The sequence below is a fragment of the Myotis nattereri genome, assembly GCF_964212035.1.
Source record: "Myotis nattereri genome assembly, chromosome: 6".
NCBI lineage: Eukaryota > Metazoa > Chordata > Mammalia > Chiroptera > Vespertilionidae > Myotis > Myotis nattereri.
The window spans coordinates 70,290,981-70,316,629 of NC_138081.1; the positions used below are offsets into that span (position 1 = coordinate 70,290,981).

General features: G+C 42.1%; 1 protein-coding gene across 1 annotated transcript in view; it reads right to left on the bottom strand.

Moving 5' to 3' along the window:
- Positions 1–25,649, bottom strand: part of UTRN (utrophin) — a 445,898-nt gene that overhangs the window by 280,469 nt on the left and 139,780 nt on the right. The window contains exons 21-27 of the mRNA XM_081094315.1: positions 23,470–23,699; positions 23,127–23,307; positions 21,075–21,220; positions 19,950–20,162; positions 6,317–6,430; positions 5,529–5,684; positions 938–1,108 (exon numbers count right to left, since the gene is read on the bottom strand). Of these exons, the coding sequence (XP_080950441.1) occupies positions 938–1,108; positions 5,529–5,684; positions 6,317–6,430; positions 19,950–20,162; positions 21,075–21,220; positions 23,127–23,307; positions 23,470–23,699 (1,211 nt within the window). The remainder of the gene's footprint in view (positions 1–937; positions 1,109–5,528; positions 5,685–6,316; positions 6,431–19,949; positions 20,163–21,074; positions 21,221–23,126; positions 23,308–23,469; positions 23,700–25,649) is intronic.

Sequence of the window (25,649 nt, forward strand, 5' to 3'; positions counted from 1 at the left end):
CTTTGGCTTGGACACTGAAGGAGACTTGAAGTGAGGTTGGAAATTTGGGAATGATGCCCAGTTCTTTTATCATATTTTTTTTAAAAAAGTGTTCAAGACTACTGACAGAGGAATATAAGTTCACGGAAAATATATCCTGTGGCCCCAGCCTATATTAAATCCCTTGACAATGTTCCTACTGCAACTCTACCTGCTCTAACAAACCGCTTATATATATGTGTGCCCCATGTAGTAACTGGAAGAACACATCTGATGAAATAAGGATAAACCCCAAGCAAACTGGAAAGTCTTTCTTATTCCTAATGAAAAAAAAATTATTCCTGAAAATTTTTGGAAATAGTTGTGATGGTTGCACAACATTGTGAATGTGATTGATGCCACTGAATTTTTTTAATTCATTCTCTGTGATTCCCCAAGGTTCTAATATAGGAAAACATCTCAGGGCCCTACATGGATTCAACTCATGGGCCACATTGAACTTCCTTCCCTTACTAGAATCACAGCAGCTCCCCTTCCTTCTTTTTTAAATTTTAAATCCTCTTATGAAAGATTATGTACCATTGATCCTTGAACAACACAACGGATCAAAATTCATGAATAGCTTTTGACTCCCCCAAAACTTAACTACTAAGAGCCTACTGCTGACCAGTAACATAAACAGCCTTATGAATAACATAGTCAATGAACACATATTTTGTATGTTATATGTAAGGTGGAGAAAAAGAAGTTATGAAGAAAACCAAACGAAAGAGAAAATACATTTACAGTATTTATTTTTTAAATTCTGTGTATAAATGGACCCCTACAGTTCAAACCTGTGTTGTTCAAGGGTCAATTGCACAATCATGGTTTATAGCCAGATGGATGATTGTTTGTGTGATTGATTGACTTTAAAGGGAGAGATAAACTCTGCTGACATTGACTGTCCCAGCCTCACCTTCATTTCTTCCACAGCACTCTCAAGTTCTTCCGGTGACTTGTATTCAAAATCTTTCTCCAGGTATTCTTCTTCCGCCTGAATCAGCCATTCCTGCATTTCTGACAAGTCTTTCTTCAGGTTCACCACTTTTTCCTGTCTTTCAGACAACCTATTTTTCTTAAAAGAAATCTAGAAAAGAAAAGCCATTTAGCCAAATAAACAAGCATTAATACAGTAAATGTCAAGTTTCTAATAGCTAATGACAAAGTGGTAACTCTCCACAAAGACCCTGACGGTTAAAATTCAGATAAAAGCCTCTACACACTTTCTGCTGATGCTGTGAAAATTTAAGCAATAATGAAAACAATAATGATATCTGTGTTTCTAGTTCACATTTTGGATATTAATCTAATCTGGACATATCAATAATAATAAAAGCATAATATGCTAACTAGACCACACATCCTTCCGGACATCCTTCCAGACAACCTTCCAGACAAAGCCGGGCTTCGAGGGAAGCCCAGGTCCCGGATGCCAGAGGGAAGCCGGTGCCAGCAGCCAGGAGAAGGAAGGCCTACTCTTGCACAAATTTCATGCATCGGGCCTCTAGTCTATTATAATTTTAAAAATGCATAACTTCCCAAATGAAGGAACCTAACCTATTAGCAATAAAAGCACATGTTACAAGAAATTTTACTGTAGCATTGTTTATTGTAGGAAAAAAACCTAAATGCAACCAAAATATCCATTTTCTCCTTTTTAACAAGATTCGCTGTAATGATTTCAATTTTTATTAACAATGTTCATAAAATACTGCTCTAGAAAATTTTGGTTTTGATAATTTACTATACTTGTATATTCCACTGAGACACAAAAATGTTACATGAGAGAATAGGTGTTTTTTTCTCAACCTGGTTCAATAACTTCAACATTTCAGAGAAACCTAAAATGCTTCCTAAGAACTCCTCCCTGTTACTGCAAACTCACTACTAGGGGAGAGATACCATCCACAGAGACCATGCTCACTCGCTATTCACCCTCCCCCTCCAATTCAATCTCACGGCAGCGTCACCTGCCAGGGCTGCTTGGTTGCACAGCTGATAGTGACCAAAGGCCAGGACAGGAATAGATGGCTCTCCTGAGAGTAAGGGGCATGGCTTAGTGGCTTTCCTGTCTCCACTCTCCAACCGGATCACAGTCATAAAAATAGAAAGGGGTCAAACAGGAGCTTTGATCTCACACCAGTCTGGTACTCTAAGAGCCTGGCCAAGGCCTGGCTGATCAAGAGTTTAACCTGATCAGCTTCAGCTTCACACACACACACACACACACACACACACACACACACACACACTTCTTGGGCCCCACTTCCAAAACATTCTCTTTGCTAGTTTCTGGACACTAGTTAGTTATATAATTTTCATGGATCCATAAAGAAATGAAAAAAAAAGAAGAGAGAGACACTAGCAAACTTTTCAGAAAAAGCAAAGCTCAAAATTGTAATTAACTCCCCTGAAATTATAAATTTTCTAATATCTGGCATTATAGTGTGCTTCCTTTCATGAGATCCTGGCTAGGTAGAATAGATGGCATGGACTGGTTTTTGCTTGTTGATTGATTTCATATGCCTGTCCCTTCTTAGCAAAATAAAAATTTGGCAGCATTATGTTTATCTCAAACTTCTTCAACCTTTTTACGACTCAATGAAATGCAATAGTCTGGAGGGTTGCCTCCTGCTGAGGACATTGAACCATGTTCCCTACATTCAATCCCATGTTTTGAACCAGCAATAATTCACAACTAATTCCATATTGTCATATGTGTGTATGTATACATGTGGATAGGGAAAGAGAGACAGATACAGATCTGAACATCGATGTCTATATCTGTCTGTATGTATCCATCACCTTCCTGGCTTCTCACTGCCACTTCGAAACCATTTTCCTTATTTACTACCCCAAAAGCCCCATTCAAGCATATAGCATCAGATTATAGCACACTTAGAGAAATCTGAATTTGGCTAAATTATTAGATGACTAGTGACTCAACGCGTGAAACTGTGTGAGTCCCGGAGTGCCACAGCCCCGAAGGGCCGGCGCCCCAGGGCACACGGGGCTGGCGAGGCGGGTGAGCGTGGTGGCCTGGCTCTAAGAAAGCCGCCCTGGGCCTCCCCCGGTTACCTGCGGGTTCCCCCGAGAAAAGGGCCAAAGGCGGCGCCAGCGGCAGCAGCGGCCGCCGCGGGCCTTTGGCATACAGCACAACATGTCTGCGAGTCAGTCTCTCCATCAAGGAGCGGGGTAGGGGTTGGGACTGTTTGAGAACAGGGTTGCCTGGCTACGGTTCCACGTTCTGCTGGGCTCCACGGTCAGGAAGTGAGGTCACAGTTCTTGCCCGGAAATGAAATCACTGCTCCTGTGTAAGGAGAAGCTCAGGGGAGGGGTCCAGGCAGTGACCAGGGAGGTTTGCTGTCCTGTTCATACCCCAGGTCAAGGCTGGGGTGGACGTGGAGGGTGGGCAGCCCCCGCTACCCCAGGTTTATCCTGACACCGGAGCTGAATCTCATTTCCCCGGGGCGGGGGGACAGGGGGGCGGTGCCCTCTGTCCTGATATTTAGTCCGCGGGGCAGCGGGACTCCCCCAAGTCCTGCCCCGCTGCCGGCCAGCGCCCTGCGGGACTCCCCAATGCACCTCCCGGTCCACTTCCCTCCAGCGCCCTCGTGCACGCAGCCTCAAGCCCCGCTGCACGCGGCCACCTGCACGCAGCCACCTGCACGCAGCCATCTTGTGATGGCGTGAGGGCATCACAGCGTGGCAGTGTGAGGACCACCTAGGCTTTTATTATTAAGATATTATAAAATATTTTTTTAAGTATGGTCATGGTGTGGCGGTTTTGTGTAATAGTGTCCTCATTGAGGGGTGAAGTGTTATGATATTTCCAAATCCTTGTCAAAAGTACATTTTTAACCAAAAACAAAAGAAATATACATGTATGTATGTATGCATATAAAAGAGGGCGGGGGATAAAATGAGAAAGCAAACATCGTAAAACATTAAAAACGGGCAAATTCAGAAACCGTTATGAGGCTGCTCCCTGTACCATTATTTCAACTTTTCTTTCAGTTTAAACATATGCAAATTAAGCAACTTGAGGGGAAACCATAAAGAAAATACTCAAGGATGCAATATAAATTTTTTAGATAAACATTAACCAAAAAACATTGTATTAAGAGATATACTATCCACAGGACTGTCTGTGAAATATTCCTGTATTTCACATTTTCTCCTCTCATTTTTTACCCTTTCCTCACACCACTGCTGTTTCACTAACAAAAGAGAAGCAATCAGAATAATCACTTTCCCTTCCATTACCATGGAGAAACTCTGCATCAGTAATTCTTTCGCTTAGAGAGTAAATCTCGTTCCCTCTCACACATAATCACAGACTTCACTTCAGAAATTATGTTCCCTCAATCTCTTCTGCATCATTATTTTCTCCTTCTAGGCGAGGTCCTTCTTTTCAGCATGCAAACATCCTACAGTATCTATTACTTTTAAAAATTACAAAAACATCTCCTTGGATGCCTATGCACATCACCCACCCCATTTCTCTGCTTTCTTGAATAGAAAAATGTCTCAAAGCTAGTTATACATGCTGTCCCCATTCCTCACTTCCCGTTCTCTCCTCAACATTGTGCAATGTCACTGTTTCCAAACTACTTCAACAGTCACTTTCTCAGGGTCTTTAAAAGCCTCCATTTGTCAAGTCCAGCACCTGGCTCTGTGGGGTGCTTTCTCCACCCGCCTCCGGGACCTCACACTCTCCTGGCGTTTCTCCTCTGGCCAACCTTCCCTTCTCAGCATCCTTGGCCTCTGTCCCTTCCTCTTTCCAGAGGTAAGTGCTAAAGAACTCCACCTGCATGTCTAATAAGGATCTCGACTTGAACCCTTCCAGATGGAAATCATCATGTCACCTGCTCCAACAAAAGCTTCTGCCCCTTGAGTCTCCACCATTTCAGTAAATGGCACCACAATTCACACAAAGTGAACGTTTTTGCAAAATTCCTAGCCTTTCCTTGACTGCTCACTTTTTCTTATATCACACTTCCAGGCCATTACTAGACTCTCATCTCTACTTACAAACCACAATCCACACCTAACATTTCTCATGGCCTCCACCACCATCTCCCCAGTCCAGGAGCCATTCTCTCTTAAGGCAGCAATGACCTCTTGCCTTTCCAGATGAATCCAGAGTGATCTTAAAAGACCTATCACATGTCACTTCCCTGTTCAAAACTCTACAAGTTGCCTTCTGTGTGATGTTATCCTTAAAACAGAATCCCCCACCTTTGTCTCCAAGGCCATAAACAGCCCAACTCCCTTCCTACCTCACATCTCACTGCTCTCCAGCCCACTACCTCCCCTGCTCACTCAATCCCAGCTGCAGTGTCTTTCTTGTTCTTTACTAAGCACAGCAAGCTCATTCCCAGTGAGGAGCCAAACTGGACAATTAGTATGCTCTCTGGTTTTCAGACGGTATGGGCTATACCAGTCAATGTTATCAATGGAATCTACCTCTTGAAAAACACAGACAGCAAAGCTGAAAAACTTACCTCCCTGCTACATTTCTCCAGTTGGGTTTGGTAGTCAACTAGTTTAGTCTGCACCCAGGCTTTGATTCCAGCAACCGGGAAACTTCGAAGGTGTGCCTCTACTTCCTTCATGTCTTTCAGCGACGACTCCGCTGTATCTATTTCGTTAACAAAAGCCTGAACACGTAAATTAAGACCTTGTTGAGTTCATTGCCATAGAGGCGTATACCATAATTATAGTTTGTTTTTATCTCTGCAAATATTGTAAGAACGAACGTTTGGGACGCAAAAGTTTAACTGCTTCAGAAATATTGTACCTTAAGAAGTTGATTTCACCTGGGTGCTTCATATAGACAATTGCCAAATTAGAGTGGAAATACTTGACTCTCAGTAGGAAACAGCACTTTTAATTAATTTAGAGAAGCCTAATGATTTCACCAAATATAAACTGTATGCACTATTACTGGGAAATTTCAACTATTAAGTATGTTTTTCTTAATGCTCCACCATGTGGCACAATAAGAGCAATATGCAATTGGTAATTATGACACTAAGATTGTCATCGTGGCATAAAACGGCAGCTCTTGTTCTCTCTACCCAAATTTCTATAACCATGGCCAAAAATAAAATATAAATAATCAGTCACTTTTTATTAACTCTAAAGCAAAAAAAGCTTTATAATGAAAGATATTTTATCTCAGTGTACTGTCATATCATATTCTAACAATGTTAATAATAGCTGCAAATAATAAAGGAAAAGAAGAACACGTTATTTATAACAGCAGGTCCCCAAGGTCAGCAGGGCTCACCGAGCATTGGTCAAGCTGCCTTTGTAGCCCTTCAGCATCGCCCTGGACAGCCTGCTCTTCCATTAAGAAGTCTTTCGCACCCTCCATCCACTTCTCAATGACTTTCGAATCAGCCTAATGGAACACAATAACAAAGGGGGATATTACTCAGTGACATCCAACCTACTGCATCTCAAAATCTATTACTACTGGAAAAAAAGACATTTGTTTAAAACTTTGATAGCATCATTTTCATTTACTTATTTTTTTTTAATATTTCAATTTTAAAAATAATAATTTTTCTTCATAAATAACTCGATTCCCCATGATTTGACAGTTTCCTAATCATTCTAGAAGCTTCAAAACACTCCCCAGTGAACCAAGCTATTTTGCCTCAATGTCAGTGGTATCTACGATTAAAACTTCAAATTACAGGGGGGGAAAATGCTTTTCTCGGTATAAACAGCGAAATATCTTTTGTCCTTACACAATTTAGAACAAGTTTTCTTCTACAGTTAGCTACTCAGAGCAGAAATAAATAAAGAGCATAGTGGAGGGAATGAAACAGGTTGTTCTTAGTTCTGCTGGACACTGTTATCTGAGAGCCCAGGACCGTCCGCTGCCCAGCTACATTCACGCTTTCATCCACAACATACTAATACCCACAATAGCCCGATGCTGTGTATGGTGCTGGGAGGTCTAAAACAATTAAGAAAGGAAATGTTCTGCAGAGGGAAAGAGACTTCAGAGGCAGCAACATTGGGAGTGGCCCTGAAAGAATGCAAGTCAGTAAATCCAACTTGGTCTCTACCACTGGAGAAAAGTAGTGGTCATTTCCTTCCAAGGCCTCCCATAACACCATCGGTCAGTCTGACTTCTTCATTGCCTTTGTAGTAAGCTCACTTTGTTTCCTGGCACCTTCGTTGGCTCTTTGCTTCTCGTCCGACCCATGGAATAAATATAAGTTTTCTATCCTGTTCAAAAAATACCTTCAGGTTTAAAGGCAACCACCATGCTTCCCCTTGGTCTTCCATTGGTTAAAGATCCCCAATTCCTTCCATGACGGCTCCAGGACATGATCTCCAAGAATTGCCCTCCCCACTCTGATCAACACGTTCCGGAAACTACATCAACTTCTTAATGTCCTTACAGCGTGTATGCCACACAGAACGGAGTATTCTTATAATGTTGGGTTGAATGACAACAAAGGAAGCTAAGGGGTATTTCACCTGCAGATAATTACATTCATGAAATGCCACCTAAAATTCTTTAAGTTTTATTTTTCCTACTGTAGGGTTGTTTTGTTTCTTTTGTCTTTTATTTGATTGTTTATAGATATATTTTTCACACAAAAAAATGGTTAACTGAAACTCCAAAATTCCCATAACTTCTACAAAATTACATTTTCCCTATCTTGTATGGCTTACAATTAGGAGTTGATGTTTACAAACAAACCTTGCCTTGTTAACTCACAAAATGATTTGAATTTTTAGTCTCCCTACTTTATTTTTAAAAAAAATATTTTTATTGACTTCAGAGAGGAAAGGAGAGGTAGAGAGAGACAGAAACACCAATGGAGAGAGAATCACTGATTGGCTGCCTCCTGCATGATTCATAGGTTCATAAGTCAAAACTCAACCACTGAGCCACACGAGCCAGGCTAGCCTCTCTACTTTCATATCAGCTAACCCTCCCATCTCTTTCTTACTTGCAAATCTGAGAGTGAAGCATTCCTTTTCTGTTGATTTTTGGGGGGTAGTTGGGTTTTCTCTGGTAAAAAAATAAAGATAATGGCAGTGCCTACCTGAGCATTCTCTTGTGAGGACACCATGTCATTCATTATTCAACAAATTTTCAGCTTACTTTTCAAAATATAGGAGTCAACCTAATACTAGCATCCAATTAACTTTCCATCTCCTTCTCATAAGGTTACTATAAGAGATTTTCTCAAATTCTTTACTGAAATCTAGGCTTGCCAAAAATGATGGTTTGTAGCATTATTTGAACTAAATGAGCAAACATGAAGTGTGATTCTATGAATCTGTGATTCAAATAATCTAATATCCCTCCTCCAAAAAAAAATAAGTTTAAAATAAAATCAGTCCTTCAAGGAAATGAGTCTAGGCAAGGCTTCTGAATGGTGTCCATGTTGATTCTTGGCAACCACACAGTCTTTGCTAAGCACATATGAGACCTCTGGTTGGTCATTTATCTACAGCCAAGAACCAACATCAATCTTACTTCAGGTCTTTAACTTCTAAAAAATGTTCCCCTTTAATTAGGACTTTCATCCATCTCCATCTTTCTGGTAATTTCTTACAAAATACATGATGTGACCTTGAGATCATGGGTAAAAATCCCAGGTGGCTTGGGATGTAGATTTAGGCATCTGAAGGATCTGTGTAGTTTTTCCACCTAACTCAGAATTCAGGCTCTAATGCACTCTCAGTAATGACTATTCCACACTTTCTAGTTTGCAGGGCCATTCTCTGATGAAGATGGAAAGCAACACGTGCTAATACACTGAGGCCTTTCTGTCTCTATTAATATTATACCACCCTGCACAACCACCTCCTCCCTTTTCCATACACAGCTGTGAAAGCCCTTTTATCCCCCTGCGCACTTTCCACAGCTCCCTTTCCGTCTGTTCTTTCGCTGGCCTGCTCCTGTTCCATAGGCCCGTGCTACTCTTACTCTTTGCTATTGCTTGCTTTGGTGATTTATCTCTTCTTTGTATTGGCTCCAGCATTTGAGGATCTTACCACAGAAGACTGCTTAGGAAGACATGGTCAGGACAAGTGGGGGTGGGGTGTGCAAGGAGACAAAAGTACAAGAGAGAGTCCAGTCAGCGTGGCTCAGTGTCAACCTATGAACCAGGAGGTCAGGGTTGGATTCCCGGTCAGGACATGTGCCCGGGGTTGTGGGCTCGATCCCCAGTGTGGGGCGTGCAGGAAGCAGCCGATCAATGATTCTCTCTCATCATTGATGCTTCTATCTCTCTCTCCCTTTCCCTTTCTCTCTGAAATCAATAAAAAAAAAAAAATCTAAAAAACAAGAAGAGAGAAAAGTATGAAACTTCTATAGAATTCATAAAGAATTCGACCTGCCCATTTAAGTTGTTGCCACTTCTTGCACTGTCAATCTCCATTTCGAACGTTTTAAGATTAGCAAGAGCATTACTGCCATATAACTGACAATTCAATAAATCTAGTTTTGAATAAGGAAACTGACAGTCTCCTGGGCCAAGGCTTTTTGACATTTGCATGGAAGCTTTATGCTGCAAGGAAGTTTAGTCACAGTCAGCCTTGACTGGAGCAAGTGGCCTGCACGATCCCTGTTGCTGGCATGAGGGAAGTTTTATGGCGTCAACCCCCACCTTTCCTCCCTCTCTCTCACACACAGACCATGTGGAGACACCCAATTCACACACGCCCGTCCTGGCATACACTTCACTACGAGGAAAAAGAAAGAGGAAAGCAACAGGCACCGGCCATGCAGACCACTGACCACAGACAGGCATCTGAAAAGCTGTTTTCACAACCAAGAGCCCCACATGGCCCTCGACCATCCTGAGTCCTAGGAGACAGCGTGCACCCAGGAAGAGGAAGACTACAGTCTGAACGCCAAGCTTAGCAACTTTCTAATTTCTCTTCTTTGAGCAGCAGAAGCCTATAGGAAAAATAACAAATACCTTGCCTGAAAAATTCCTGAAAAACAGGTAATGTTTGCAAAGGTTCAGAGCCGGGATGCAATAAAAGGTAGCTATATTACTAAGACCTACAAAACTAAGTGCTTTAGGACCAAGATTAGCTCCATAAGAGTTACCACTTCCAAACTCTGGTGTTTATTCCCATTGGAGACTCCACAGAAATAAGCAAGGGTGAGTACATGTTTGCTTAAGGGTGTTTAATGTTTTTTAAATTACTGCCAACAGTAATGCTTGTTCTGTCATATAACTGTTGAAAAGTAACTGTTTAAAAATAACAGTTTGAAGAACTGCTACTTATGATATTTCCTGACTGAATCCAGCTCAGCGGAAGGAAGCCAAATAAATGAGGAAAGGCCCGACTTTAAAAATACCTGGAGAGCAGCATCACATAACTGCCCCTGCCAGCCACAGCAGGGGGAGGGTCACTAAGACCACTGCTGACACCAGAGAGGGAGCTCTGCTCCGCCCTCCCGCGGCTCCTCTTTCCTTGGAAGAAAAACATTGCCTCACTTCACTTGTCATAACATTCCCTGTGATTTAAAAAATATCAAGTCCTGGCAGGTTTGGCTCAGGTGGTTGGGCATCATCCTGTTCACCGAAAGGTTGCTAGTTCGGTTCTGCACCAGGGCACATGGCTGGATTGCAGGCTTCATCTCAGGTGGGGTTGAGCAGGAGGCAGCCGATCATAGACGGTCTGCTCTCACATTGATGTTTCTCTTTCTCTCTCCCTCTCCCTCCCTCTCTCTCTAAAAGTCAATAAAAATATTTTTAAAAATACCAAAAGTCAGCTTATCTTTCATTCAATCATTCAGCAAAGAGGGGACAGAAACAGTGAAAGCGCTCACATGCAGAGTTTCTCTGTCCAGTTAAAAATCACTGCCCTGATGCACTGTGAGCTTCTAATGTACCAGGAGCATTTAATGTTTTCTCCACCTCCATCCACTTGCAGAATACGAACATATTCATTGAACCAATGAATATATGAATATACTGTATATTAGATTAGGCAATTTCTAATGTCCTATCTTCTTTGGGGGACCTCAGTCATTTAAAAACTTAGTGTATTTCATAAATAAATGTCTGTCATTATTTCACATGCAAAAAAACTGTAAACTGCATTATTTACAATAGGCAAGATGAGGAAGCAACCCAAAGCGCCCATCAGTAGATCAGTGGGTAAAAAAGTTGTGGTGCATATGCATAATGGAATACTACTCGGTCATAAAAAAAAAATACAATGAAATCTTACATTTTGTGACAGCATGGGTATTATGCTCTGTGAAATATGTCAGATAGAGAAAGACAAATACCTATAATTTCACTTATATATGGAATCTAAAGAAAAAAAATAAAGAAACAAACAAACAAAATAGAACCAGACTCATAGATACAGATAATAGACTGATGGTTGACAGAGGGGAGGGGGCTGGCAGATGAAAGAGGTGAAGGGATTAAGAAATACAAATTGGTAATCACAGAATAGTCCCAGGGATGCAAATTACAACATAGAGAAGATAGTCAAATAATATTGTAATAACTCTGTATGGTGCCAGGTGGGCACTTGAAAAATCAGGGGGACTACTGTGTAAAGTATATGATTGTCTAACCACTTCACTGTACAGTTGAATCTAACACAGAATATGGAATGTAAACAGTAATTGAAATTTTTTTAAAATTCTATAATAAAACATGTGAACTGTAAGTACCATCTAGAGCAGCCATTTCCCACTCCTATTTATACTCACAAATTCTCAGATATAAAATGATTAATATGGTAGTTTTGAAAAGCAAAGCATCAAATATTCTAGTTAGGAGGGCCAAAATTCTGCATTGACCATTCCTACTCAAAAGCACGGATCTGTAAGCATGTGGATGGGTAACACCTGCTGTAGGTCACGGAAAAGGAATGTAAGGTCACTAAACAATCCCTTTACCCTGTCACAGCCTCTCCCAGCCCAGCCCCTGAGCCAAGGGCGGAGGAATTCTGAAGCTTGGCAACTCTGGATTGAAGACAGTGAGATTCCAAGGTACACAATCACCTCCCTGAGATTTTGTTTACAGCTAAATTCTTGGCATTTTCTTTTGCTCCTCCCCCATCTTTTATAATTTCCACAGCTTTCAAGCAGTCAATTTCTAAGCCAAGACATAAGAAAAAAAAAATTGTGAAACCAGAATTAAAACAGTAATTTAAGGTAAGAAGGCTTCTATTTTATTTGGTTTTATAATATTCATTAACCTCTGCAACACAAGTGTCATGACCTCATTTCGTGGGGAAGACTAGCAATGACATTGCTACATTTCTTATCTGAAACTAACAAAGTTCCTAAATCTGAGGTTTAGAATGCATCAGTAAAATGAAGTAAAATGTATTCAAAATGAGGGGGGAAAACCTTCTGAAATAATTCTTTCAATTATATATTATCTTGAAAGAGTTAAATCAGCCATACTGCACATTACTCTGAGGAAGTAGTTAGCATTGTGTTTTTACGCTAAAATGCTTCCCAAAGTAATGTCAGAGCCTGCTTCCGCATGTCTCAGAGCGCCACACGGCCCCTCCACCCTCTGGGTCAGAGCACAGCATGCAGTCTGTTCACTGTGTGCCTGTGACTGTTCAGCCACTGAGGAAATTGTGTGACTGCACAGGTGTCCTGCCATTTAGGTTTTATAGATCCAACCTCACTAGGGAGGAACAATGGCTAAGATGTCTGAATGTGCCTTCAAAGTAGTTACATTCACACCTGCTTCCTTGCTGGAGGCCAGACAAGGTTGATATCTATCCTCAAAAAAGGCATGCCTTGGGGGAGGACAGACCAGCAGGTCTAGCAGTAATAAAGGCTGTAATAAAGGCTGGCCTGAGATGGTGTAAGGCAGCTGTGGGCAAACTACTGCCTGCAGGCCAGATCCGGCCAGTTTGAAATGAATAAAACTATTGAAAAAAAAAGACTGTACCCTTTTATGTAATGATGTTTACTTTGAATTTATATTAGTTCACACAAACACTCCATCCATGCTTCTGTTCCGGCCCTCCGGTCCAGTTTAAGAACCCATTGTGGCCCTCAGTCAAAAAGTTTGCCCACCCCTGGTTTAAGGTGTATCTGAAGGTGTAAACAACAGAGAATCATGGAGAAGGGAAGACCGCTGTGGGTGCTGTGGTAAGCAAGATTCAAGACTGCTTGTAGAAGCAGCTTTCTCTTAAAGGATGAGTATGAGCTGAGAAGGATGGAAATTCCCAGCAAGTGAGGGAATTTCCAGAGAAAGGCAATTGTCCAGGGTGGTCTTTGAAACCACCATATTGTCTCCTGACCCAGCTCAGCTCACAAAGGAAAATGCAGGCAGCATTTGAGGGAAAGGAACAGGCAGGCTCGACAAGACATTTGGGAAAACACTTTGTATTACCCTGGAAAGACAACCAGATCCTTCCCAGAAGTGCAGCTCGGGCCCCAGTGGGAACAAGAATTCAAGAGGAAAGAGACTGGAAGCAGCAGTCAGATTTTAAGGGTGATGAGACTGTCAGGGCAGGAGGTGACTTGAGAGTCTGCACACAGCTGGAAGGGGCTGGCGGTGGGGTCCAAAGAGGCAGGAGTGGCAGGGAATTTAAGGCAGAGTTTTGTGTGGGCCTTGAGGATGGTTTCATGGTCCCACAGTTACACCACAAGGCAGGAGATCTTGAAAAGCAGAAAGGAAACAACAAGAAGCACCTTTCAGCCCCTGAATCAAATGTATTATGGCTGGGGATAAGCAGCCTCAGAATTCTATAATATTTCATTGCCATCACTCATAAGGAAATCTTGTCAGTAAAATCGGCAATAACAAATTACCTCTTTTGTGGATTTTTTAAATGTTTTGCTGCCTAGTAGGAGTGGGAGGACTTTCCATGAGGTAATTTTCAATGCACCAATTAACATTTTAACTCTTAATTACAGGAATTGAGGTCACTACTTTGGCACAGAATAGATGAAAAAGAAAAATTTAAGCATGTATTTGAGCATAACACTATCCCTTAGAACAGCAATTTTCAACCGGTATGCCACAAGAATGTTTAAAAGGAGTACTACCTGGCTATTAAGTACATGAAACTGACCTCTTTTCCCTTAGATTGTCAAATTAAAAAATGACAACAGCACACACAACAATAGCCATCCAGTGTGAATGAATCAAAATTATGCTTTTTTTTTTTGGTCAGATCGGCCAAAAATAGAATATATTGTTTGGTGTGCCACAGAATTTTAGTTATTAGTTTGCGTGCCATGAGATGAAAAAGGTTGAAAATCGCTGACTGAAAGTGTGCAGGCCCATTCTCGATCTGTGCAAAAGGAACCAGCTGTGTAGACAAAGGAAACTCAGGCACATAGGAAAACACTATTTGCCGACAAAAAAAAAAAAACACAGAAAACTAAAATTTGCACATAAACAAATAAAATGAACTCTTTATGTGTATTGTAGGATGGTAGGAAAAAAGTAAGCAATAGCTATGAGTATGCTGTCAACATTTCAACAAAAGGCATTTCAATGAAAGGCATTATTGAGTAACAAAAATTCATACTCGAGGCTCGTGCATTTGAGTACTATCTTTTTCAATGCCCCTCATGAAATTCAATATCAGTTGTTTCAATGAATGTGGAAAAAGAATGATTCGAATTAGTAATATTCATGAACTTTCCTTTTTTACTTTGAATATGTTAACCTCCTTCAAAAATCACTGCTAATGTTAGCTGCCTCCAGGAAAGGAAATGGTATTGGGCCAGAAAGGGAACTCTAAGTGCTAACTCTAAATACTTCTCTGTTATTCAGTTGCTTCAATGAGTGTTATTCATGGATAACTTATACAACTTAAAATGCATTTTCATAATAAACAAGTCATACACTGCATTCCTAGGAAACCTTATCATAAATTGGAACTGAATAAAAACCTACTGTGCTTCACTGCTTAAAGACAAATAGAACTAAAATATTATAAATCAGGTCATTAAAAAGGGGAAATGAAGGCTAACCTCAAAATGAATATTTATTGTAATTATCTTTGGGGGGGTGGACATTCAAAGTTTCCCTAAGTGAATTCCCTAAGTAGTTAAGTAACAACCAATTCATTCAAAGCAAATAAAGGACTATAAGTGTTCTTTAGAATTTAAAAATGTATATTTCAATAAGAAAGTTGTATAATTAGGTAATACTGACACTCAACAATCTTATAGTTAGGACAAAAAAGTAAGCTAAAAATAACTGGACATTACAAATCTGCTACTGTAAAAATAAAAAAATCTAATTATCAAGAGACATGTGTTTGATGTGGGATATTTTCCATGGAAATAAATTTAGCATGCACTCCAACTGGTCACTTGAAGTGCCTAAATTTGCTACAGTAGTAACCACAGGCTAAAGCCTAAAGCTGGATTACTATAACCACAGGACTCTCTTCTGTGTTTTGAAGAACATGTATTATCTTTAAATTTCACATTAAAATGTTGGCACACATCTAGCTAACCCTATAATGCAGGGTTGTTGTTTTTTTTATTTTATCTTTATCGTTGAATATATTACATACTAGAGGCCCGGTGCACAAAAAATTTGTGCACTGGGGGGTAGGGGGGGCCCCTCAGCCCGGCCTGTGCCCTCTCGAAGTCTGGGACCCCTCGGGGGATGACCACCTGCTGGCTTAGGCCTGCTCCCCGGAGGATTGGGCCTAAGCTGGAAATCAGACATCCCTCTGGCAGCCCAGCAGCCCTCGGGGGATGTCTACTTGCCAGCAGGGAGCAGACCTAAGCTGCGGTCGGACATCCTTAGCGCTGCTGAGGAGGCAGGAGAGGCTTCCACCACCACCGCTGTACTGGCAGCCATCAGCCTGGCTTGTGGCTGAGCAGAGCCTCCCCCATGTGGGAGCTCACTGACCACCAGAAGGCAGCTCCTGCATTGAGCATCTGCCCCCTGGTGGTCAGTGTGTGTCATAGTGACCAGTCATTCCCAGTCCTTCTGCTGTTAGAGTCAGTTTCCATATTACCCATTTACTATATAGAATAGAGGCCTGGTGCACAGGTGGGGACCGGCTGATTTGCCCTGAAGGGTGTCCCGGATCAGGGTGGGGGTCCCACTTGGGTGCCTGGCCAGCCTGGGTGAGGGGCTGATGGCTGTTTGCAGCTGGTCACATCGCCTTCAGGGTGGTGGTCCCCACTGGGGTGCCTGGCCAGCCTGGATGAGGGGTTGATGGCTGTTTTCAGGCTGCCTGCACCCCCTTTAGGGTGGGGGTCCCCACTAGGGTGCCTGGCCAGCCTGGATGAGGGGCTGAGGGCCGTTTTCAGGCTGGCCAGCGACTGAAGCTCCCAGGCTCTCCTTTTTTTCTTTTTTTTCTTTTTTATTCTGAGATTTATTTACCTTCTATAATTGAAACATTGTTGCCATCACTGGCGCTCCCAGCTCTGAGGTCTCAGCCGGTTGAAAGCAGGTATCTGGGGTTTGTTTAGCTTCTATAATTGAAACATTATTGCTTTCGGGCTCAGAGCCGGGCCACGGCAGGCAGGGAACCTTGGCTTCCTCCATCACTGCAGCAAGCAAGCCTCCTGCTCGCTTCAGCTGCATGGCTGCCGGCCACCATCTTGGTTGGCAGTTAATTTGCCTATTGCCCTGATTAGCCAATGGGAAGCGTAGCGGAGGTACGGTTAATTACCCTTTTTATCTTTTATTAGATAGGATGTCCCCCTTTTTTCCCTTTGACCCTCTCCACCCCGCTCTGGTGCCGGGAGCCGGTCCATCCTTGCTGTTTCAAAGGACCTGGCATATATGGCATACTGTTCTTAAAATGTTTGCTCACCTTCTTGGCACTATGTGTTTTAACCAAGGTCTCCTCTCTGAGAAAGATTGTTTCCCCAGGTAGGGATTTTCCCCTGAAGTTAGGGAGGGAATAAAACCCCTCAACTAAGTGCCAGGCGGGTAATTAATCACTTTAACTACGAACAATCATGCTTAAGCTACATAATCTTTACTCCCTGGAATGGAGAGAAGAAACGCCCTAACCTTTGTAATAGAGATTGATAGGATTGAATCAACTGGTATAAATACAGATGTAACAAGACAGCAGGAGACAGAACTAGAGAGACAGAAATTGGCACAGAACCTACACAGAAAGTTCTCTAGAGACAGAAGAACTTCACTGGAGAGAACATGGCAAAAGATCCTGGACAGAAACTGGCCTCAGAACCTAGAGACAGAACCTAGCGAGAGAACATAGCAAAAGATCCTGGACTGAACCTGACTACAGAAATTGGCAAGAGAACCTGACTAGAACCTGGTGACTGAACCTGGCTGGAGAACCTGGACAGAACCTGGCTGGAGAACCTAACGAGGGAACATGGCTACAGAACCTGGCTGGAGAACCTGGAGAACCTGGCTGGAGAACCTAGCAAGACAACATGGACACAGAACCTGGCTGGAGATCCTAAGCAGAACCTCCCTGGAGATCGAGACCAGAACTTGGATGGAGATCCTGGCTAGGCCGCTGATCAACTGAATGCTGTCTCCGTGTCACTCCTTCTTCGCCGACTCCGTCCACGCCTTTGGGAACCCCTGGACCTGCTGGGGTTGGACCCCGGCACTCTGGCCTCCCCAGGCCTTCACCACACTATTGTCCGTGTCCATGGTTTATGCACATATGCATATAAATTCTTTGGTTAATCTCTCACTACTCACACCCCCCCCCACCCCAAACTTCCCTCTCCCTATAATACACTTTTAAGAGTCAAAAGGAGATTAACCTTTGGGTTAGTCTTCACCTATGAATTTCCTGAACTACACCTAGGAATAAAATTTGAAAAAAAACAAAACAATGATCTTTTGAAAAGATGGGAAAGATTTAATCCAGCATTGCTCAACTTTAGCACTACTGTCCTGTGCACTGTAGGATGTTCACCTGCAGCCCGGGTCCCTACCATTAGAGCTAATAGCACCCTCTCTTCCCCCATGTTGCAGCAAACAAACTGTCTGGAAGCAATAACAAATGTCCTCTAGGGGGCAAAATCACCCCTGGCCTAAGAACCACTGATAATCCAATGCTTGGATACCACCCAAAAATTTTAGAATTGTGAATAAAGGTAATTCTGTTTTTTAAAGCTGGAAAGAATTATAACTGAAGACAGACGAGGGGAAATGGATCCACTCACAATGTTAAGTGAGTCAAAAATACTAAGCTACACATAACATATTCTTCTTCAAAATGAATGATTTAATCCAGCCATTTCAACTTTTTCATCTCATGGAACACATAAATTAATTACTAAACTTTGGTGGAACACCAAAAAATATATTTTTTGCCAACCTGACAAAAAAAAAATAGGTGTAATTTTGATTTGTTCACACTGGACAGCTATTGCTGTGTTGGCTATTTTTTTTTTTTTTTTTTTTTTTTTACTTTACAATCTAAGGGAAAAGAGTTCAGTGCCCCTGACTGGTCAGGTACTGCATGTTTTAAGAATTCTTGCAGCACACCAATTGGAAACTACAGGTTTGTTCTAATGATATCTCAGTATAGAACTAAAACTTACACTTAGAGAAAACCACTTCCTTCCTCCACCACCATCACCACACACACACACACACACAAACACACACACACACACACACACACACAAAAAAAAACCTTACCATCTTTACTCTCCTCCTCATCATTCACTGGACCTGTCCACTGGTTCTTGAGCCAAAGAGCTTCCCTCCAAGTTCAATGGTCACCACTGTCATCTCATCATTCTGGATCCTTTCACACTCATCTGTACAGCCTTCCCCACCCTCTTCTACATGCCCTCTGATTTTAATTTTTAAACCATCATTCTCAATATGGAGAAAAGATGGTGGCCACAGAGCCAGCTGGAGCAGCGGGAGGCTTGGGTTGCCCCCTGAGACGGAGGAAGCCAAGCTTCCTGCCTGGGCGGGCCACCAAAGGAGGGGCCTGTGGGCGGGCGCCACGGAGCCGGTCTGAGCCGATGCTCAATAAAAATGAATTATTTTCTTCATTTTTAATCTTCTCACTTTTTTAACATCACCTTTAACACAAATTCTCTTGGGATCTAAATCCAAATATATAAATATACATAATCTCTTACATATGTTCTCTTGGGATATATAGTTCCATAGCTAAGCCCCCTAGTACTGATCTCATTTCAGGCATTGGAAATATTTATGGAGTTCCTTCTCTGAGCCAGGTTCTGTTCTAGAAGTACATTTTGGGATACTTACGTGCAAAAAAACATACACAAAAGACCCAGTAAGGAGGCTCAGGAGGACACAGAGCCTATGGAGGGTGAGTATGATGGGAACACTCTTCATCCAGATATTTCCTATTGCAAAACCAGGCGGTTTGGAAACTCTACTTCTCCATCTTCCTCACAGGCAAGTGTTTAATATTCTGACATTGACTTTTACCATTTTCTCCTTGTGTGATCACATTTATCCTTTCCTCTGGGATTTTATCATTGCTTCTTCCTCTGTAGACATTTTAATACGTAGCAAAGGATCCCATTTCTGAATTTTCGTACACCTCAAATTACCTGCTTTTCCAATCTGACACAGTCTGTTGAGGGCCTAGTTCAGATTTTTCAACTCCAAATATCTAAAACCTTAAAAACAAGACCAGCCTCAAAGACTCAGGTATCTGTTGCTACCCAGGCAACTTCGACCACTCTTAGGTACCCCTGCAATCTAGTCACCAGTCTGTATATCATGCGAGCTCCTCATCCCTGAAACTTTATTTTGACCATTTTTAAGTAATTTTCTCTTATCTTTGTGCTCTCCAGCACAGTAAACATACAGCTTTGTTAGGCAAGTTATAAATCCCTACTTAAGTACATAATAAATGTGGCAGTAGAAAAAATGCAAGATATTCAAATAATAGATATTTGAGTCTTACATGATAACTACTCTTTTACCCTGGAATAAACATAAATTCCTAATGGTCTCTAGATTTACCTCAAAAGCTCTCAGTTTGGGGATAATTTCTTCAAGCAAATGCAGATCTTTGGAAACCTTGACCTTCACTTTGTTCCACTTTCCTTGAACATCACTAAATTCTTGATTATACATTTTTCCTACATCTGGAGAAACGTTTTTCTCCAAAGCCTTTGTTTCTTCTGCAAGTTTAAATAACGTAGGTTTTTTATTCTCAAGGATTTCATCAAGAGCCTGGAAGAAAATTTTAAAAGATTAACAATATGTACAACAAATTACCTGTACAGATGTAATAATATGAGCTATAAACAGTTAAAAGTCACCTTTTAAAAAGCATTAAATTAAAAACAAAAAACAAACAAAAAAAAAAACTGTGGCCCAGCCAGCGTGGCTCAGTGGTGGAGCACTGACCTATGAACCAGGAGGTCACAGTTTGATTCCCAGTCAGGGCACATGCCTGGTTACCGGTTCAATCCTCAGTAGGGGGCATGCAGGAGGCAGGTGGTTGATGATTCTCATCACTGATGTTTCTCTCTCTCTCCCCTTCTCCCTTCCTCTCTAAAATCAATAAAAATATATTTTTCAAAGACTGTGAAAAAATCATCAAAAAAATAAGCACAATCAGAAAAGTTAAAGCTTTCCCTTCATGAGTTGTATGTGGGTGAGTGTACATGTAGTGTAGTGTAGTGCATTCTCTACACTAAACCTTCTGTAATAACACACCCAGTGAGGGCCCGGGCGTGGGGCTCACTCGGTGGCCTGCTTTATCTGATGAAATGGTTCAGAGCCATGTATCCTAAATGATCAGAGAAGCATTTTCCCTCAGCATGGAAAAAGTACAACACGTCAATTTAATTGATATTGTTCATTTTGTTAAATGTATTTTAGTAGATTATAAATAGGTTGAGAATTTTAAGTTACTTACAATAAAAGAAAAATATGGTTTCATTCTATTAAAATATTTAATATGACTATCTTTTCTTTTAGCTAAGGTGCTACATTATAGTAGCTTTCAATTGTAAGAAATTTTTGGCCAATTATGACCAAAAGTGACTAACGCTTTTTAAAATAGTTGAAAAATATATTTCAAAATATGTGACATATTAGAAGTGACTCTAGATTTCTAAGACCTAAAATATATATTACCTTTTTTTCCTGCAGGGCATTCTCCACCTTTGCAGGTTCATTCAAGACATCCAACGATGTCTGGGCCTTGCTTTCTAAATCATTTAGCATATCTTTCAGAGTTTTCAACGTTTCCAAATACGCATGTCCAGGTTGGCTCTTCATTTCTGTTTATTTAAAAATACTTAGTTTGAGAGAACAATGCTAGAAGCCTAATATTACTGTATATAACATTAATCTTCTGTATATACTAAGGGAATTCTAGTACAAAAAAAAAGTTAAACGCTGTAATTAAAATTTAAAAGGGTCTCTGTTAGATACTGAAATCATTCACTGGCATCTCTGAGAGTCAGACAGTGACATCATTCCTATGGATGTTGATGTTTGAAATATTAACTAACCCACTATCATTTTTCTTCATTGTGTCATGATGAAATGTCTCTCTGAAGATGGTACTACAATGCTTCCCTGTCTCATATCATCTCTTTTTCCCCAGTAGCTATGCAAAGAACAAAAGAAAACAAAGATCCCTTCAGCCAGTCTTCCTCCGCAAGTGTGCAGACGGACTGCCATTGCAGAGTGGTGGACACTATATGGGACACCACACCAGGCTGCTGCAGGCACCCTGAGAAACAATGACTTCAAACGCCAACTGGAATGAAGTCTACTGCACCCGCAAATGTAAAAACCACAGATAAGCAACGCTTGTGTGGAAAGGAGTAAACTTATTTGAAGCACAAAGTGATGAAACCAGCTAGCAGCAAAAGTAAAACTAGCAGCATTACTCAGAACAGTCAAAAGGTGAAAACACCCAGATGCCCATCGACAAATGAATGGCTAAACAAAATGTAGTGCGTACACACAATGGAATATTACTCAGCCTTAAAAAGGAAAGGAATTCTGACACATGCTACGGCATAGATGAACTTAGAGAATCTTACACTAAGCAACATAAGCTGGTCACAAGAAAACAAAGACTACTCGATTCCACTTATATGCGGAATCTAGGGTAGTCAAACTCATTGAAACTGAAAGTAGAATGGTGGTTGCCAACTAGAGGGAGGGGGAAATGGAGAACTCTTGTTTAATGGGTATAGTTTCAGTTTTACAAGATGAAATGAGCTCTGGGGATTGGTTGCACAACAATGTGAGTATATTTAACACTACTGAACCCCACCCTTAAAAATGGTTCAAGTGGTCAAATTAATGTTACATGTATTTTCCCACAATGAAAAACCCCCCAAAAAATAAAAATAAATTGAATTTTTAAGTAACTAAACATTTCAATTGCCTATGGATCCTTGTCAAAAAGGAAAGCATGTTTTGTAACAGTCAATTCAAAAAGAGGTCGTAATGTCAAACATTTGACATTCCAGGTTAACTGAATTCTATGAACAAAGAGTATGGTGTCTAAATGCCTTTCCAGAAGGAAGGGCATGTGACACATTTGCTCACCAATACACAATCTACAATTGCTGCAGGTAAGGGTATGGTTAAACGTGCAGCTTTTTAACATGCACTGCCCATAACATTACCTAATACAACACAATTCCTGGCTTAAACAACAGCTAAGGAGAAAAAAACATTACATGAGGAATAAGCTCTCAAAACTTTTAACAGCTAACTTGCCAAAACCAGGTTTATTCTAAAAGTAAAAACTCTTTTAAAATGTTCAGACTTCAAAACAGGAACATGATTTCTTTTAAAAGGGAAAATGGTACTGCTAAAACGTGAACCAGCTTGAGCAAACTGAAGTAAACTTACCATTCTTTTTAGCCCTTAGTAATGATATGGACTGGCCTCCTTAAAGGAAAGGGAAGAACAGCACCCTTTAATAAAAGCCTGATACCCTATTACCACACGGTTTTACAGCAGGTGAAAGCTGTTTGTATTTTCACAAACAATTGTGAATCCAGGAAATAGTCTGTGCTTTCTGACTTGGAACAGTAGCAGGCACAGAGGCAAACAGAGTGCGTGTCCTAAAAACAAGCCAACGTGCTAAAGGTCCAAATATTGGGAGGAATTCTTCAATTAGAGCGAACAGGGAGGTGATGCAGGAGACAGCACGTTTACCGTTCTCTAGCTGTTGCTGACGATCCTCTAAATCCTGCTGCACAGATCGGTAGCGGCCCAGGAGGCGTTCAAAGCTCTGCTGGACAAAATCGGGGGCAGAAGGCCTAGACTTCAGGGCTGCACAGCTGGCACGCACCGTTTCAATTCTGGGGTGGAGGCCAAGGAGACTCGTCAGTTCCCGCTGTGGACGAGAAAATCGGGTCACACAACTCACCAGAGGATGGACGTCCTCACAGAAAGCTGATCAGAGCAGAATTAACCTAACGGTCATGATACAAGGAGCATTCCCTTCAATACAGGACTGGACACAGAATTCGTTCACATCCGCATGGTGTCTCTCTACCTTCACACTCCGCAAGGCCTGCTGGGGGGATTCCGAAGAGGGGGCATGTTCTAGCCACTCCTCCTTTGTCTTTATGGTCTTGTCAAGCTCGTCGAGTTGCTTAAAGTAAGTGTTTGTATCTTCCTGGAGCTGAATCTTTCTTGCCAGATCTTCCAAATGCTGAGATACAGTCTTCCATTCTGATAATACCTTCTCCAGGATATGCTTTATATCTTCAGTCGGAAGACCTTCTACACAGACATGAAAAATAAGCAAACACTTCATATATCCTAAAGTTCGGAATTTGTTATAAAGATTCTAACATACTCAAAATAATGAGGTAATCTCACATATAATGATCATTCCGTAAGTCCCTTTTAACAAAACAAAAAATATATATATAGTCATGAAATAAAATAAAATAAATAAATATAAAATCTAAATTATAATGATGCAATAATATGCTGCTGCTGCCGCTGCTAAAAATAACTGCTCAATTCCTTGACCAAAGTGAGAGAGGGGGAGCTTGAAATGGTGTTTCAGGAGTGCTGTCACTATCACAAAAAGGACCATCAGTAGAGCTCAGAACTTCAGCCACTGCCTTTCCTATACAAGGTGTGTTTGCATCCTTGGCATCCTGGCACTCTGCTAGCTTCTAGCCTAAGCCAGGGAAATAAAACGGACTGTCTGGAGGTGTCTGGGGCTCTGACATCAGAAGGTAGACGCTCTGTTATCAGAAAAAGGGCAGCTGGCTACAAAAACCAGAAAGCAGCTTAAGTCTTTGGTGACCAAACCACAGTGTCATAGGAATTGCAAAATGAATAGCAAGAATTCCCAGTGCTGGGAGCAGCCTGGGGAGTGTAGGGACAGTCAGCCACCAGCCAGACCCGCAAGCATCAGCAAGCCTAGCCGGCACGCCACACACAGACCAGCAAATACCAGAACATCAATGCATCAGTAATATTACCTACTTCAGAAATACATCAGAAAAAATGCCATTATGTTTATTACTGGTATCTTATACTTACTTTTAAGCAGGAATATCCCAACAGTTTTACTTATTTATTTTGATACATTATATCCCCAGGACTTGTTTATCTTATATATAATTTTGCTTGTCTCACATTTTTTTTTTTTTTTGATTTCAGGAAGGAAGAGGGAGAGAGAGATAGGAACATCAATGATGAGAGAGAACCATTGATCACCTGCCTCTTGCATGCCCCCCACTGGGGATCAAGCCTGCAACCTGGCATGTGACCTTGACCAGAATTGAACCCGAGATCCTTCAGTTCGCAGGCCGAAGCTCAATCCACTTAGCCAAACCTGCTAGGGCTTATCTCACATTTTTGAGAGTTAGGATGTTCATAGAAATAATCAAGTTATCTACTCTAATAATAGACAAATATATAAATTGACCTACCTCCACACGACCCACAGCCAATCAGGAGGGAATATGCAAATTAGTGGAACAAAGATGGCAGCCACAGAGCCAGCTGGAGCAGCGAGAGGCTTGGGTTGCCCCTGGAGATGGAGGAAGCCAAGCTTCCCGCCTGGGCCAGCCACCAAAGGAGGGGCCTGTGGGCAGGCGCCACGGAGCCAGCCTGAGCCGAGGGAGGCTTGGGTCACTTGGCCAGCCAGAGGGGCCTGCAAACAGCCCTCAGCCCCTCACCCAGGCTGGCCACACCCTCATGGGGTCCCCGCTGGGGGGCATGGTCCGCCTGAAAATGGCCCTCAGCCCCTTACCCAGGCTGGCCACGCCCTCCCAGCGGGGACCCTCACTCCATGGGGGCATGGCTGGCCTACAAACTGCCCCACCCCTCACCCAGACTGGCAACGTCCCCAGTGGGGACTCCCACCCCAATGGGGGCGTGGTCGGCCTACAAACCACCATAGGCCCCTTGCCCAGGCTGCCCCGCCCCCCAAGGGAACCACTACCCTGAACCAGGACACCCTTCAGGGCAAGCCAGCCAGCCCCCACCCATGTACCAGGCCTCTATCTATACTAATAAAAAGAAATATGCTAATTAGACTGGGAGACCTTCCAGACGTTCTTCTGGACAAAGCCGTGGTGGCAGGGCCGAGGTAGAGGTGGTTAGGGCCAAGAGGGGATGGCAGTTGTGGGTGATCAGGCCAGTGGGGGGGGCCGTCAGAGGTGAGCAGGCCAGCAGGGGGGGCCAGTTGGGGGTGAGCAGGACATTGGT